This window comes from Macaca fascicularis, chromosome 8 (assembly GCF_037993035.2).
Source record: "Macaca fascicularis isolate 582-1 chromosome 8, T2T-MFA8v1.1".
In the NCBI taxonomy this organism is placed as follows: Eukaryota; Metazoa; Chordata; class Mammalia; order Primates; family Cercopithecidae; genus Macaca; species Macaca fascicularis.
The window spans coordinates 78,007,737-78,023,540 of record NC_088382.1 but is presented as its reverse complement, the minus strand read 5'-3'; the positions used below and the strand labels follow the sequence as shown (position 1 = coordinate 78,023,540).

Sequence of the window (15,804 nt, the reverse complement as noted above, 5' to 3'; positions counted from 1 at the left end):
ATGTAAATTCATACAGCCATTTTGGAAAACAGTATGAAAGTTCCTCAAAAAGCTAACAATGGAACTACCATATGATCCAGCAATTTTACTTTTGGGTTTGTAATTCAAAGGAAATAAAATCAATGTGTCAAAGAGATATCTGCATCCCCATGTTCACTGCAGCATTACTCACAATATCATGATAAGAAATCAGCCTAAGTTTCCATGGATGGATGAATGGATAGATAGAGAAAATACGATATACTGTATTGCAAACTTGAAAATTGATAAGAGAGTAGATCTTAAATGTTCTCACCACAAAAAAAGCGATAACTATGTGAGGTGATTAATACACTAATTAGCTTGATTGTGGTGATCATTTCACTATTTACACATATTTCAAAACATTTTATATACCATAAATATTTGTCAATTATACCTCCATAAAGCTGGGAGGAAGGGGAGGGAATCTCCTACTAAATCTCTACGTTTTCTCTTTTTCAGGCTAAGTTGTTTTATATACTGTCTAATAAAAAATGTCTGTTTTAGAAAGTAAAAACCTCAAAGTAAAAGTCAAAGAGTTTATATTTAAATATTTTCTTTACAAGGAATGCAACATTTGCAGAAGAGATAATTTGCTGCAAAGAGCTATATTTTTATGATTAGATGAAAGACTTTGACCTTTATTTTTTGCTAGAAATGTTGAAAGAGGAAAGAAAGTTGTCAGAATTCTCATTAACTACATTTGATGCATCCAGAAGAAAGTCAAAAGACTTGTTAACACACATAAACACACACATACACATGTGAAGTTTCAGCTCTTTTACCCCAGCCTATCCAAACGTTCTACATGGCTTATGACCATAAATTGTTTTAAAAAAAAAAAAAAATACAATACAGCTTTTTGGTATCTTTTCCCCAAGCCAAGTCATACATAAAACAGACTGTATGAAAGAAATATAAAATCAAGAGAAATACTGTGAAACTCTACGTGTTTTAAGATCAGAATTTTTTTCTACTATGCAATCTACCTATTTCCATTTTTATCCCTTAATAATCATTGAAATAGATTGTCTTGATATTCCAGAATTCAAGAAGTTGAGCCCAAATGTTTTTGCCACAATGAAACAAGTGGTAGTCTAACCTATTTGACAGGGAGAGCTTAGCTGTAAGGCAAATGCTTGTGAATAATGAACCTTGGGTTAATCTCAACTCTTAGCTGTTGCCTTAGAAAAACCCTGAACTGTTCTGCATTCGAATTTACTCTCCCAATTTATCTAGCATGGAAAATGGGTGTATAAACTACAGTTCAGGTCCTCTAGTGAAGAAAGTTGCTTAACGCAATCTTTTAAATACTTGTGTGAGAGAGCCAGGGGTGTAGTGCAAATGTTTAACAATTGGCTCTCTAGGTGGTGAAGGTGGGGGGAGTAGAGGAGAAGTTCTGATTTGCGGCATTTGCCCATTTCTGTTGTATAAATACTCCCACTCTAACCAATATCAAGCTTCCAACCTAAAGTCACTGACCATGGAGTTAAAGGTGCGGTGGCACTCATTACACAGTATTTTCACTATACACAAGCAATAGATATAAATAACCTCAACAGCATAGATAATAGTAAAACATTGTAAAGTAATGAGAAAGTGATACATTTAAAGATTGTTTTACAAGTCCAGCATGGTGGCTCATGCCTGTAATCCCAGCACTTTGGGAGGCTGAGGTGAAAGGATTGCTTGAGCCCAGGAGTTCAAGACCAACCTGGTCAATATGGCAAGACCTCATCTTTACAAATTAAAAAAAAAAAAAAAAAAAAACAAATTATCCGGGCATGGTGGCATGCACCTGTGGTCCCAGCTACTCACAAAGCTAAGGCAGGAGGATCGCTTGAGCCCAGGAGGTTGAGGCTACAGTGAGCCATGATCACTGTACTTATCACTCTGAAATTATTATGTTGTTTTACTTGTGTCTTTGTTTATTACCTCTTTATCTCCCTATCCCTTCCCTGGCCTCCAATATACTCTAGCCTGCGCAACAGAGCAAGACCCTTCCCCCAACCCCCCAAAAGAGTGTTTTACCCTTTTTGCAACATAATTTATGCACTTACATGTTTATATAATTGAATTAATAATAATTGTGTTAAAAAACTAACCAGCCTACAAAAGTATTTAATTATCAGCTCTCAGGAGATTGTATGAGCCAACTTCAGCACACCATGGGATATAACAAATATTAATAAGATATGAGGTCTCTGTTCTCACATAAGCATTCCTACTGCAAAGAGTAGCACCAGACAAGATACATATTGTCAGCATACCACAAAGAAAGCATACGCGGCCTCAACCCTAGAGTTCCTGCTATAGCAAGGCTTTGCTGATGGCGAAGTTCTCAATCATATTTGCAATGTGAATAATAGCAGTAATAGTCAACTTCTTTTTTGCTTGCTCTCTTTAAAACAGATGGTTCATTCAACTTTATTTTAGGAATTCTATTTTCACCAAAATGCAGCTGGAACCACATACTAATGATACTAGTACATTTGGCTCATATCTCTTTATTCTAATAGAATTATTCTACTAATGTGAAATTGCATAATATGTTCTCTCACCCCTAGTTTGCATGTCAACATGAACCAGCAACCTTTACTTCTTAGTAGTTTAAGTCTGTCATTTCACTCTGTCCATCAAGAAACCCAGCTGCTCTCATACTTCCTTCTAGAAAGGCAGAAATATGCTAGGATACGATGGGAGAAGTCATTTTTGCAGGAAATGTTGGGAAGAAAAACTAGCTGGTTTTCTACTGGTTAACACTAGCTACCGTAACAAACAAACCTCCCTAATATAGTGACTTAAGTTGTAGAAGCTAATTTTTCATTGAGGTAAAATCCAATCAGTGGTAGAGGATGAGGGATGGTGCTCTTCTCATGCAGGGTCTGGGGTCTGACAGAGGCTCAGTCATCCTTAATGCATGGCTCCCAGGGTCACCTTGTATTTTGTGTTTTTTTAATAGCCTGTACACTTCCCTTGTGCATCACTTTTGTGTACATGTCCTTGGCTGCAACTCAATTTCACGGCCTCCCCTTGACTGCAAAGAAAACTAAGAAATGCAATGTATGCACACCCACAAAAAACAAAAGCTAAACCAATTTGGTAGACAACTACTCAATTTCTGCAACTGAGGCACAGTTCCCAGGACAATATAAGATCTATTCAATCCTATTAAAGACAGGGTAATTATTATATATGCTAGTTAGCATTTTACCATGTTAGTATATAATAGTCATAATGTTATTTTTACTTTTAAATTTTTAAATGATGCTTTTAGCCTACCAGATGCTAAAAGCAGCCATATAATGCTTTTAGATGTTTTAATGATGCTAATGAAACAAGCACAAAATCATATACAATTTATAAGTATCATCTGTTCACTCAAAATATAATCATTCATTCAGCAAATATTTATTGAGCACCTGTACGGGATGGGAATGCCAGGCATTTGCTATATAATAACAAATGAGGCTCTTGTTCAGATGGTGTTTATATTTTTATTGGAGGCCAGGGAAGGGATAGGGAGATAAAGAGGTAATAAACAAAGACACAAGTAAAACAACATAATAATTTCAGAGTGATAAGTACATAAAGAAAGATTTCAAAGTAAAAAAAAAAAAAATAGGACATTGGAATCACAGGACAGGATGGTCTAAAAGTCAAAGGGCCATGGAAGACATGAGTCGTGAATAAAAGGATTTTTGTCTTTTCGTTCACAGCTCTGTCTCTATCACTTAGAAAGGCTCCTGGCATATATTAGGGATTAATAAGTAACTGTTGAATGAGAAGAGCAAAAGCTAAGGTCCTAAATAGGAAGTCATCTTGGAGTGTTGAAGAAAGAGACAGAAGGTCAGGGTGGCCACCGTGCAACAAGTTAGGTACAATGCGAGGTGTCAAGCTCTGAGAGGAAGTCAGGGGCCCTATCACATCGGATCTTGTAGGTCATGGTAAGAAGTTTAGGGCATGTAATAGGTCTGAACTTTTCTTTAAGTTTGATCGTAAGCAATTAGATGGTTATAAACAGAGGAATGCTTTGATCATATCCCCATTTTAAAAGGTCTCTTTAGCTGTGACCTGGAGAGTGTACTACGGGAGTGGAGAACAAAAGTGGAAGCAAAGGAGGAGATGACAGTGACTAGAAAGAAGGTAGGGATGCTGAAAGGGAGAGAATTCATTGTTTAGGGACTTATTTTGGTGGTAGAGTTCACAGGGCTTGACGGTATGAGGGAGAGAAAGGAATTAAAGATGATTCCTGGCTGGGTGGATGGTGGTACCATCATGTAGGCAACACCCAGTGTCATAAGGAAAGATGGGAAAGATCTGGTTTGTTTGCACAGCATCTAAGAAAGGAAATGAACATCAAAATACCATAGCCAAACATCCATATTTATTAATAATTCCCTTTTTCTCCTCCCCCACAATTTACCTTAGAAATTCTTTAAGCCTCTGTCCTGAGTCCCATCAACACTGCTTTCTTGGTTTTTGTCTGTTTGTTCATTGTCAGTATTCCCAGGAGTCTAGTACTCCCTTGAAATGATTCCAAATATGTCTCTCACCTTATTTCTATCCTGAGCTTCACCCCACATTCTCAGTCGCTTGCTGGTCACTCCCCACTGGCTGTCTGACACAGACCATAGCAAAGCCTGCATCTTCTCTTTCAACCCTGCTCCTCCTCCTGAATTCGTTATCTCAGTCGTTCAGAGAAGAAGGCTCAGAATACTCTAATCTCTCTCTTCATTCTTCATCACCCACATCCAAAGAGTTATAAAATATGGTATTTTAGCTTTGCCAGAATCTCCCCATGGGTTTTTTCATGCCCATGGATACAGACCTGCCAAAGCCCTTGTACTGCCACCCCTGGGTGCAGCAGGGCCCCCTGTGGGGCCTGGTGCTTTGCAGTCTTGAACCTCTCCACTTCAGGCTCCATGCTGCTGCATCTCATAGCTGTGGACCCGAGTTCTGATCATGGCTCTGCTTAAAAGCATTCATCAGCTCCTGGCCCCCTCAGAATAAGCCCAAATGCCATAGCAGACTTCAGATCTTCTGGAATCCAGGCTCTGCCTGCCTTTTTGCCACACCTCCCCTCGCCAGTATGTTCATCCATGGACCCACGTGAGGCTCTGTGCTGGTCCCCACACAAACTCACCCACCACTGTGCTGGAGTGCTGTTATTTCCTCCAGGTGGACTGCCCCTCTGCCCTGCAGTCCCTGGCAGAATTCTATTCATTCTGCAATGCCCAGCATCACTGTCATGTCCTGTCCTCCATGAAGCACTCCCAAATACTCTAATTACTATAGAAGTAACCATGCCTTCCTCCAAAATCCCACTTCTCTATTTTCTAACATTTGCCTGTATTGAAGCTCTTCATTTTAAGGTTCACAAAGATAGCCCCATAAACCCACACTCCCTGAAACACTGTTCTACACATATTAGGTACTAAAAATGTTGTTAAAAACAATAAGCATCCTAATGTGGGGAATTGTAGACTAAACTGATGAATGGGATTAAGATACATATGGTGAATAAATGTATTAAACAAGTAATTAATAAAGTAATTACCATGGTGAATGATTCCATTTTCTAATAATGCTTGTCCCAAGTGCACACCTTCCTCAGGCCTGTGAATCTCTCCAATTTCCAACAGCCATGACACAAATTCGCTGCAACAGAAAGCCAGTGAAAAAGCTAAATGGTTAATTTTTTCCTCAGCAAGTCTTTCCATACCATCCAGTCATGAAGCAATGATGAAAGGAATCTCAAAATATAAAGGAATATTTGCAACACATTTCAACAGATTATTTTTTCACATATGTAAGGCCTACAGCCATTTAAGTTGAACTCTATTCTAGAAAACCTATGTCTGTACATTCAGACATTACTAAACTATACTTAGTTTTAAACTGTTCAACTTGTTGAGGTCTCTAATAAACACAAAGTGGAAATTTTAGAGTAGCTTTAATTAAAAGGTTAGCATTAACATAAAGGCAAATATGGGACTAAAGGATTGCAACAGATCCTAAAGATAGCTAAAGTCAGCACTGAATAGAGTAGTAATAACTTAATATAAAGAGGTAAACTGTCTTTAATGTGGTTCCCAGGCACAGAGAACCAGTGAGTTTAAAGATCCAGGAAGGAAGAACAAAACAAAACTGCATGTACCGTGTGATAGGTAGGATTCTACAGAAATCCTCTCACTGCCCTCCTACCATACCAAGATTCCCTCCCCTTGGCTTTTCAATTAAATTCTGATCTAGGTACTGCTCTGAAGGGATTTTTGCATATGTAATTAAAACCCCAAGTCAGTAGACTTTAAAATATGTAAATTATCCCAGTGGGCCTGATTCAGGGAGTGGAACCCTTTGAAGCAGAGTTTTCTCAGGCTAGTGGCATGAGAGGAAGTCAGAGAAATTAAAAGCATTAGAAAGATTCAATGTGCCACTGCCAGCTCTGAAGATGGAGAGGACCTGTTACCAAGACACGCAGCCTGCAGAAGCTGAGAGCAACCCTTGGCTGACAACAAGGAAACAAGGACTTCATTCTTGCAGCCTCGAGGAGCTGAATCCTGACAACCACCTGAGTAAGCTTGGAAGGGAACTTTTCCCCAGAGCCTCAAGATAAGAGCCCCGTCTGGCCAGCACCTTGATTTTGTGGTCATGAAACTCTAAGCAGAGAACTCACTTGAGTTCTCTTGGACTTCTGACTGGTGTTGTTTTAAGCTGCTAAGTATGTGTTCATTTGTCATACAGCAATAGAAAACTAATGTACACCAAAAGACATATAAAAGTTTTACTACATTGTTTTGAAAATGTGAAATTACTTGGTAAATTCATTATTGTATCTCATCTGTCATCATAAGGAATACTTCAGCACAGAACCATCCATCAGAACTGTCTACCACACACTGCTGCAGCTGTGAAGGCCACAGTGGATTATAGGTTACATCTGTCACCACTGCAGGGCAGCCCCAGGCATCACAGATAATAAGGATGATGTTTTGTATCACTTAGGAGAGCCTCAGCTAGATAGCGATTAAAAACCAAAAAAAATGGTCCCATGGTATCATTAAGGGAACACTAAATACAGAGACATTTTACAAATAAAAAATATTATGTTGCTCATGTTTTAAAAGTCTAACATTTGAACTTTTATATAAATGATTGAATTTGTTGTAGATTGGCTTTCTTTTTTTGGTTAGAGAGACAAAGCTATGGACTGCATCAGGAAATTATTTCTTCATTAATTTCATAAACAAAAGCAAGAAAAATGACTAATGTCAAATAATTGAGGGATATAAAATTCTAAAAATGGGTTGTCTAGACTACAAAAATAAGGCAGAAAAAGTTAAAAAAATTTTATTCTTTTATTAAATAAGAACCATTCAAAACCATTGCTTTTCTATTGCTGCATAACAAATTCAAAAGAAAAATATACGAAAAGGTGAAACAAAGTGTAGCAGTTAATATCATGTACTTTGCCATAAGACCATGGGGACTCAAATCCTGTTTCTGTTTCCACTACCTGCATGACCATGAGTTCATGAATTTAGCTCTTTAAACCTCAGCTTCTTCATTATTAACATAGAGATAATATTAAGAATGTCGTGCCAGGTACAGTGGCTCATGCCTGCAATCCCAGCATTTTGGGAGGCCGAGGCAGGTGGATCATTTGAGGTCAGGAGTTCGAGACTAGTCTGGCCAATATGGTGAAATCCTGTCTATACTAAAAATAAAAAAAAATTAGCCAGTTGTGGTGGCATGCACCTGTAATCCCAGCTACTCGGGAGGCTGAGGCTGGAGAATCACTTGAACCCGGGAGGCAGAGTTTGCAGTGAGCCAAGATCATGCCACTGCACTCCGGCCTGGGTGACAGAGTGAGACTCTACCTCAAAAAAAAAAAAAAAAGAATGTCAATGTCATAGTGCAGCCAAAGGATTAAATGAGATGACAGATGTCAGGAACTCAGCACGGGGCCTGGCACATAGTGAGCTTTACTAACTCAGTGGTTGACAAGTGGGTTGAGATGGTTGTTATGTAGCTAAGGCATAATTCTCTAGTCTGATGGCACTAGATTCCTGAAAATGTCCAATTACAATGAGGGAAAAAGCCACTTTAAATATTGCTATAAACTGGAAACATTTTTAAGAGCGAGAGGTCAAGAGTAAAGGAACCCAATGAGTGGCTTTATCATTGGACCTACTGAGGGAATGGGGAAATTCCATCAACACTCTGCTAAAGGACAATGATCCACGCAGAAATTATCTCAAACTTGCACTGTAAGCAGCAGTAGTGTGCTGTTATGGAAAAGGCCACAATAACCTAACATTTACTGAGTCTCTCCTACCTATCAGGTGCTCTGGGAGAAGCTTCATATAGCATCACAACGAACTTGCACTATTCCCATAGGACACAGCGTGAGTGAAGGGTTAGCAAAATCTATTCTTCTTCAATAAGAACAAATTTGGCCCTGGGCTAACTTTCTATCATAGCTATGCTCCCTTAGACACCTGATGAAGGTAGTGTGTCAACTGCTAAACTAGGCAGCATTGCAATGGTAAAAATGACCCCTGGTGGCTAATTTGCATATCTATAAAAACCTAGTGGGAAGCCATAACTTGAAGTCACTCTTTTGCAAGTGGTCATATCCCAGTGAGGACCCTGAAAGTTATGCCCATGGGGTGGGTACAAGAGATACTGTCGTTTTGCTGCACAGGGCTTCTATGCCAAGATAAACTCACATCTTCTCTTTCCCTTGCACGAGAGCTACTACCACCTAAGGGGTACCTACAAGCAACAGTATAGCTCACTGGCAGATGTGTAGCCTGCTGGGAGGATTACTCCCAGGGAAGAAGAAAGCCAGACGCTGCTCTGCAGGCAGAGGTTTTCCTGGCCTATAGATTTCTGAGTTGGGGGTTGGGAAGTGTATTAGCTCTTTTTCACACTGCTGTAAAGAACTTCCCTGAGACTGGGTGTATTAGTCCATTCTCACACTACTATAAATAAATACCCAAGATTGGGTAATTTATAAAGAAAAGAAATTTAATTGATTCACAGTTCTGCATGGCTGGGAAAGCTTCAGGACACTTACAATCATGGCAGAAGGGGATGCAGGCACACCTTACATGGCAGCAGGTGAGAGAAGGCAAGTGAAGGAGGAAGAACCCTTTATAAAACCATCAGATGTCATGAGAACTCACTCACTATCATGAGAACAGCATGGGGGAAACCACCCCCATGATCCCATCACTTCCCACTAGATGCCTCCCCTGGCATGTGGGGATTACAACTTGGATTATAACTCAAGATGAGATTTGGGTGGGGACACAGCCAAACCATATGAGGGAGGCAGAGGTAGCCTATGATTATGTTGTGTGTTCCCATCGCTGGTTAAAAAGACATCCTACTGTAGGTAAACTCTACCATCATCTCCACGTTTTCAGAGCAAATGGAAACTTAACCATCCCAAATCACACAACAAATTGGTGGTACTACTAGGAGCTGAATAGATAAGTTTGATGACAGTCTAGACTGTAAACTATCACTCCAGCCTACTTTATAAACTTGGGTGTTGCTATCCACTAACAATATGAAATTGTTAAGCTCCCTGATCCATAGTTTCTGTATCTTCAAAAAAGTATAATGGGATTTAACTCCTACCTAAGTATGTATTCCAGCATTAGAAATAATGTATAGGAAGAAGTCAGCACAGAGGCTGGCCTAAAAAGAGCTACCTGAAGGCAGCTAACCTTCTTTCTGGTCCTGCACTCATTAAACCAGTCAAGGAATCCCACTTTATGCTGTGCAAAGGAACCAAACAACACTCAGTCACTCTGCTCTAATCTAAAAACCAAAGTGACCTCTCTGCCTATTGCTCACTGCCTGTCTCTTCACATGACCCACATTTTCAGACTCTTCACCTACACCCTTTATCCTGAGTCCAGCTGCCTAAATTCTAAATTAACTGGTAGTTCAGACTGTCTCTTATCTTCTCTTTCTGATTCTGACTTTCAGGCCCTATAAACATGCCCGTGCCCAACCAGTCATCCTGTCTCCTGCAGGCAAACCTACCTGCCTATCACTCCTTGCCTGGACCCAACCTCCCTTTCCCCTGGGATCATGACATATCAGAAATCTGAGAAGTCAATAATGAATGGACAGATGCCTTAAGTTTCCTGGTCATGATCCTGGCTCTCTGTCCATTCGTTCATCCTGCTACAGCCCAGGAAATGGCAACTGTAAAGAAGTTTTCAGAAATGCCAAAGGGAATATTTTTAAAGGAAAACTAATTGAAGGAAAGTTAACAGGTGAGATAATGAGAATGTAAAAGAAAGTCATGCACCCAAACTCCCAACCCTACCTTCCAAGAAAGCATTTAGGGAACGTAGTCAGTTTTCTTTTTCTGTCTTTGATCAGATTTCCTTGTCTGCACATCATTTTATAAAGTTTCTCACCCTGTTCAGAGATCATTACCCAGGTATCTTGCTCCATTCCTAATTTTAAACCTATCAAAAATGAGAGAAAGGAGAGGTAACTGAAAATTCTCTTCATTCATTCATTCAGTTGTGCCTTCATTAAGCAAGCATTTGTTGTAGGTCTACCATGTGCTGGGGGTTGTGGATACAGACCCCTGTATAATAGTGCCCTGGTGTTCAAGAAGCTCAGGGGCTAGGGAGACCTGCAAGGCAGGGCTTCCAGGATATATGTCACCTTCATGCAAATTGTGCCCCAAAGGCATAAAGCTTTGGCCAGAGGAATAAGAAGAGCAGCTGAGTCTCAGCCTCCATTGAGTCCTGGACCAGGCACCCTTGCTCAGGTTTAGATCAGCAGAACTGGACAGAGTAGTCATAGAGACAGTTCTGGTGGGAAAAAAAAAAAAATGTGATATAATGGAGGCATACTCAGGCTACCTCACCTCTCCCTGAGAAATGTTAAGAAAGGTTTCACAGAAGGGACCTGTCTTGAATGCACAGGTATGAATGGGGGTTTCTAGAGAAAGCAGAGCTAACTCATTTGAAGCAACATGGAGGTCCAGAGCTATGGGTTGTAAGAGAAAAGACAGGAGATGGGCTGGTAGGATAGCCAAGATCCTTGCTCAACCTGCAGTTTCAATTTGTTTCATTCCTTAGGTATTGGGCACGCAGCTAAGTGTTTTAACCAGTGGGAGGAGCAAGGTAGGGTAGTGCGGGAAAGAAAGTTGTGTTGCTTTGGAAACAAAGCTCAGAGGACAGTATGGGGAACAAACTGAAGAGGGAAATATTTTAAAAGAGGGACACTGTTAGGAGAAACCTCAAAAGTTCAAGGAAGTTCAACTCACTGCGAATAAGGGTAGGGGCCATAGGGCAAAGAGGATGAAGTTGAGAAATAGTTAGGAGGCGCTATTGATAAGATATTGGTTAAATGTGGGCATGGAATAAAGAGAAGAAATCAGATGCCTTCCGGGCTTCTGACAAGAGTGACTGAATGGATGCAGGGAGGCATATTGGGCAAAGGCATCCAAGTAACCAGGAGTTCGGTGGGTACCGAGTATGCGTAGTGTAGACATTCAGGTGGGAGTCCGGGACTCAGGTGAAAACATGAGCATGCCCAGGGGAGGACTGGGTATGCGTAGTGTGGACATTCAGGTGGGAGTCCAGGACTCAGGTGAAAACATGAGCATGCCCAGGGGAGAGGGCAAGGCTGGACATAAAGTTTAACAAATCGGCAGTGTATAAGTGGAAGTTAATCTGATGGGAACAGATAACCAAGACGAGGAATCTAGTTAGAGAAAAACAGTGCCAAGCTAAAATCCTAGGAACACTGGCGCTTAATCAGGACTGATGAGGAGCTGTTGCAGAAGAAGGAGAAATACTTGTATTATTTTTAGTCGTCTAGCTGCAAAATTTCCTACCAGACCTTTATTTTTGACAATGCTGGAGCCATTAACATCTGTCTTTATTCAAAAATAATACCTTAAGAATGGAGTCTAATAAAGATAAATATAAAGATAAAGATCATAAGCAGTTTTAGAGAATGTGCTTTTTCACTTGTTTGGGGGGTTTTATTTTTATTTATTTATTTTTTGTCTTGGGTGAATCATAGTCACGCTTAAAAAAACAAAAAAGGTTCAACTTGATTGAAAGCTTGATTCACCTTTTAACTATTTGTTTGCTATTTGAATTCACTGCTACGTTCAATAAAACTTAGAGTCAGTCACATATTCATAAACTTTGTTTTAAAATTTTCTATCTGGTTCTTCATCCAGGATCAACCAAAGGAGTATTTGAAAACGCTTTGGAAATTCTACAAGTATGTACCATGAATATTTCAATCAAGGTAGCAACCTTGCATATTCTTCAGGGGAAAACATCTGAAGACGGAAGAAAGAGTTCTTTGTGTTCTGAAATTTCATTACAAATGAGGTGTTTTATTCTTGGGTCTCCAGAAGTAATCAACAATGTCATGCTTCTTAATTAAGAAATCAGTTGTTAATTAGTAGAAATACAAGCATTTCTATTTCTGAGCTGAATTATAGAAATATGCCTTTTTGCAGATAAACTTCACACTGGTAAATATAGCCAGGCCAAATTCCTTTTGTAAATTTTTCTAAAAGCATAACACAAATTCGAGATAGGCCTCCTCATATGAACAAACAACTAATTGGGTTACATTGTATTATATTCATAGACCTAACAATTTTTAAAAGTTTGTATAAATCCAGAGTGCTTTAATCTATAATTAGGAATCTAACATATTAGGTCTAAGAAATTTTAATGTTCTGTTAAGTATACAGAGAACAATTGGAAGCTTTACAACACTGCATTATGTTACTGAAGCTTGTCACTTAAAGAAAAATTTGGTAATGCTGCTTTAGAAATGCCAAGAATAAAATGAAAAGAAAATTGAACAAATTTTCCATTTTAAAAAACTATTTAAAAGACACTACCAGCCATAACATAATTATTTTGCTAACTATATAAGTATTACATAACAATTTTGTAAGTATCAAATAAATCTTTTATCAAATAAGTATGAGGCTCACGTCACATAGTATTAGGTTGGTGCAGAAGTAATTGCTTTCAATGTCAAAACCGCAATAATTTTTGCACCAGCCCAACAAGCAACCATCATATACCTTTCTACTTTCTCATGATTTCCCATTATCTACTCCTATGCTAAGTTAGAATCTTCGCTAAGTATAATAGTGCCCAATTCATACACCCACCTTTCCGCCGTTCTCTTTCTTTCAAAATAGCTTCAAACCATTCATGCTTCTCTTCAGGTGTTTTTGCCATACAAACAAACCATTTATTTTTTGCTGTGTTATGTATCTTCCATCCATTAACAACAATGTGTCCACTGCTATGGAAATCAGCTGTAAATTAATGGGTAAAGGCAAATGAATAAAATGTAATACGCAATATTATTATATCAACACTATCATTCAATACATAAAAGTTCCAAAACCACTGAATTGTTCAACATATCTTTGCTTTATATATGCATTTTGAAAAACGTACACATTTAAAAATTTTAAGAATGCATTTATATTGCAGGCAGTCAGTGCTTAATAATGGAACTTTTCTAGCTCGCAGTGTTAATACATTACATGAAACTAAACACTACAAACTAATTAGCACTTATATGCTCCATGCTAAAAAATATTGTCAAAGTTTCTAAAGTAATAAAAGAATAACATGCAAGGTATTTTCTTCTCAAACATTCAAGATGTCTATTTATTTTATCTTTCTAATATTTTTTTGAAATAGCATTCTAGGTTTCAGAGACAATTTATGTCCCACGGAACAATTTTCTATTATTTAATGAACTGCACACTAAGGATTGGCCAATGGAACACACTAAGAGTGTAATTACCTAAAACTGCAATAAATGGAAACATACAAATGCCAAAGCATTATCACTGTACATGGTCGAGACATACACTCTTTAAACCCATTTCATTACATTTATGTAACATAAATAGAAACTTATGGAAAAATTTTTGAAGATAAATTTACATTTAATTGTCTTTTTTGATACCTCACCACAATTTTGGATAAACTGTCATGCTGGGTTTGAAAATGTCAACAGCAAACTCTATAGAGTAGTTCTCTGTCTAACAGCAGGTAGAGAATAGTGACATAACTTGCAAACGACCTTTACTGGCACGACAGTCCCTGCAAAGCAAAGATTCCAAGATGGAAAAACCTATGACAGAGGCCTGAGTCAGCACCTGTACCAATTAAAGTGACCCTTTTCATGTGTCTCTCCTGAAAGTCATTCAGCAGCAAAGGCCAGTGTTGAGGAGGTAAGCCATAACAAAGTTAAAGGTGGTTTAGAAAATGACTTTGTGGTACTTTTCTTGTTTTGTTCTTTTCTTCTCAGATGATCTATTTTATGAAGCTTTTGAGTAGAAACAAATGTGCTTGGCACTCATTCTCCCAAAATCTGGTTCCCATAGTCTTTTTCACTAGCTCCAAAATCACTACACATTATATGAGGTCAGACTAATAATACCACAAATCCATTATCAAATGATGCTGTTCAGTTGTGGAGTATTAAAAGGTTCCAGATTACTTTTGAGTCAAAATAGGATGATATTAGACATTAGTCTGTATTTTCTATAGGTGCCATAATACATGAATAATCAGTAATGACTTCTGATAATATAGAGATTTAAACTGGCAGATCCTTCCCTCCCAAAAAATTACAAGCGATTTTTAAAAAGATTTTTTGTACTATTGTTACCTTCGTGTGTTTAATTCATGTTCCGATCCTACACAAAGTAAGAGAACTTCATAATTCATGTCAGATAAGTATTCATGAGCATTAGTAGGAAAATAAGAATATTACTTCATAATTACAGTGCAATTCCTCCTTAATATCTATAAAAATAACCAGCTGAGAAATTATGATAAACTGGTGGGAAAAAATTCAGAAATTCTCAAATTCTACAAGTTTAGAACTGTCCCCCAACCCTAATCACTTGTGACCTAACAAGACCAGAATCACAAACAAGCCCAAGCTTTTTTTCAGGCTGTCTTCTCTCTATTAAGTCAGGCTATGATTAGCTAAGTGAACCTGGCACCTGCAGCTTAAAAGATCCCACATGGCCACTCAGGTTACTACACCTTTAACCATTACTCTAGATAAAGAAAACCACAGTAGCCAAATGCAGCCTACAGTCATAAACACTGGACTCACTCCAAAATGAACACAGTGTAGCCCTCCCACAGAGCACAGGGAACACAGGTTCACATGCCAAAATCATCTGGGTCATGCTCCTGACACCACACAGGTGTACCCCAGGGCCAGCCATCTCTATAACAGGGGGTTTTCCTTCCTTTCTTTCCTGGAGTGAGTCTGGTCACTGGCCTCTACACACCCTGCTGGCCCTCCCTCAAATATTTTTCATCAGGCCACTTCTTAGCTCAAAAGCCACCCATTGGGTGTCTCACCACTGAATCAAGTCAAAACTACATGTGGACTTTGCTTTAAAGATTCTTCCCAAACTAACTCAACTCTGTCTAACTCCTTCTGTTTTCCACTCTGTTCTAATGCCTTCCCACCATGCTTTTCTCGTCTGCTGCTTTCCTGGTTGTCCTGTGAATACTTATGTATTTCCCAGGCTGAGTTTCTCATCAAGCTACCCCACACTCCTCTCTGCCTCACAGATTCTTACTCCTCTTGAAAGTGGACCCATCTCCTCCATTGAAGCCTGGCCTGACCAATTGAGCCTGTGCATACACATTTCTTTTGGAAAGCACATAATTCAACTCGGAATCAGATAAGTGAGCATGTGATTGATCA

The 15,804-nt window shown here is 38.9% G+C and overlaps 1 protein-coding gene across 4 annotated transcripts in view; it reads right to left on the bottom strand.

Annotated features, from left to right (window-relative positions):
• Positions 1-15,804, bottom strand: part of PREX2 (phosphatidylinositol-3,4,5-trisphosphate dependent Rac exchange factor 2) — a 283,235-nt gene that overhangs the window by 174,888 nt on the left and 92,543 nt on the right. For all 4 annotated transcript variants that reach the window (XM_005563489.5, XM_045398356.3, XM_065519321.2 and 1 more), the window contains exons 9-11: positions 13,220-13,369; positions 10,376-10,520; positions 5,582-5,682 (exon numbers count right to left, since the gene is read on the bottom strand). In XM_005563489.5, coding sequence (XP_005563546.1) covers positions 5,582-5,682; positions 10,376-10,520; positions 13,220-13,369 — 396 coding nt within the window. The remainder of the gene's footprint in view (positions 1-5,581; positions 5,683-10,375; positions 10,521-13,219; positions 13,370-15,804) is intronic.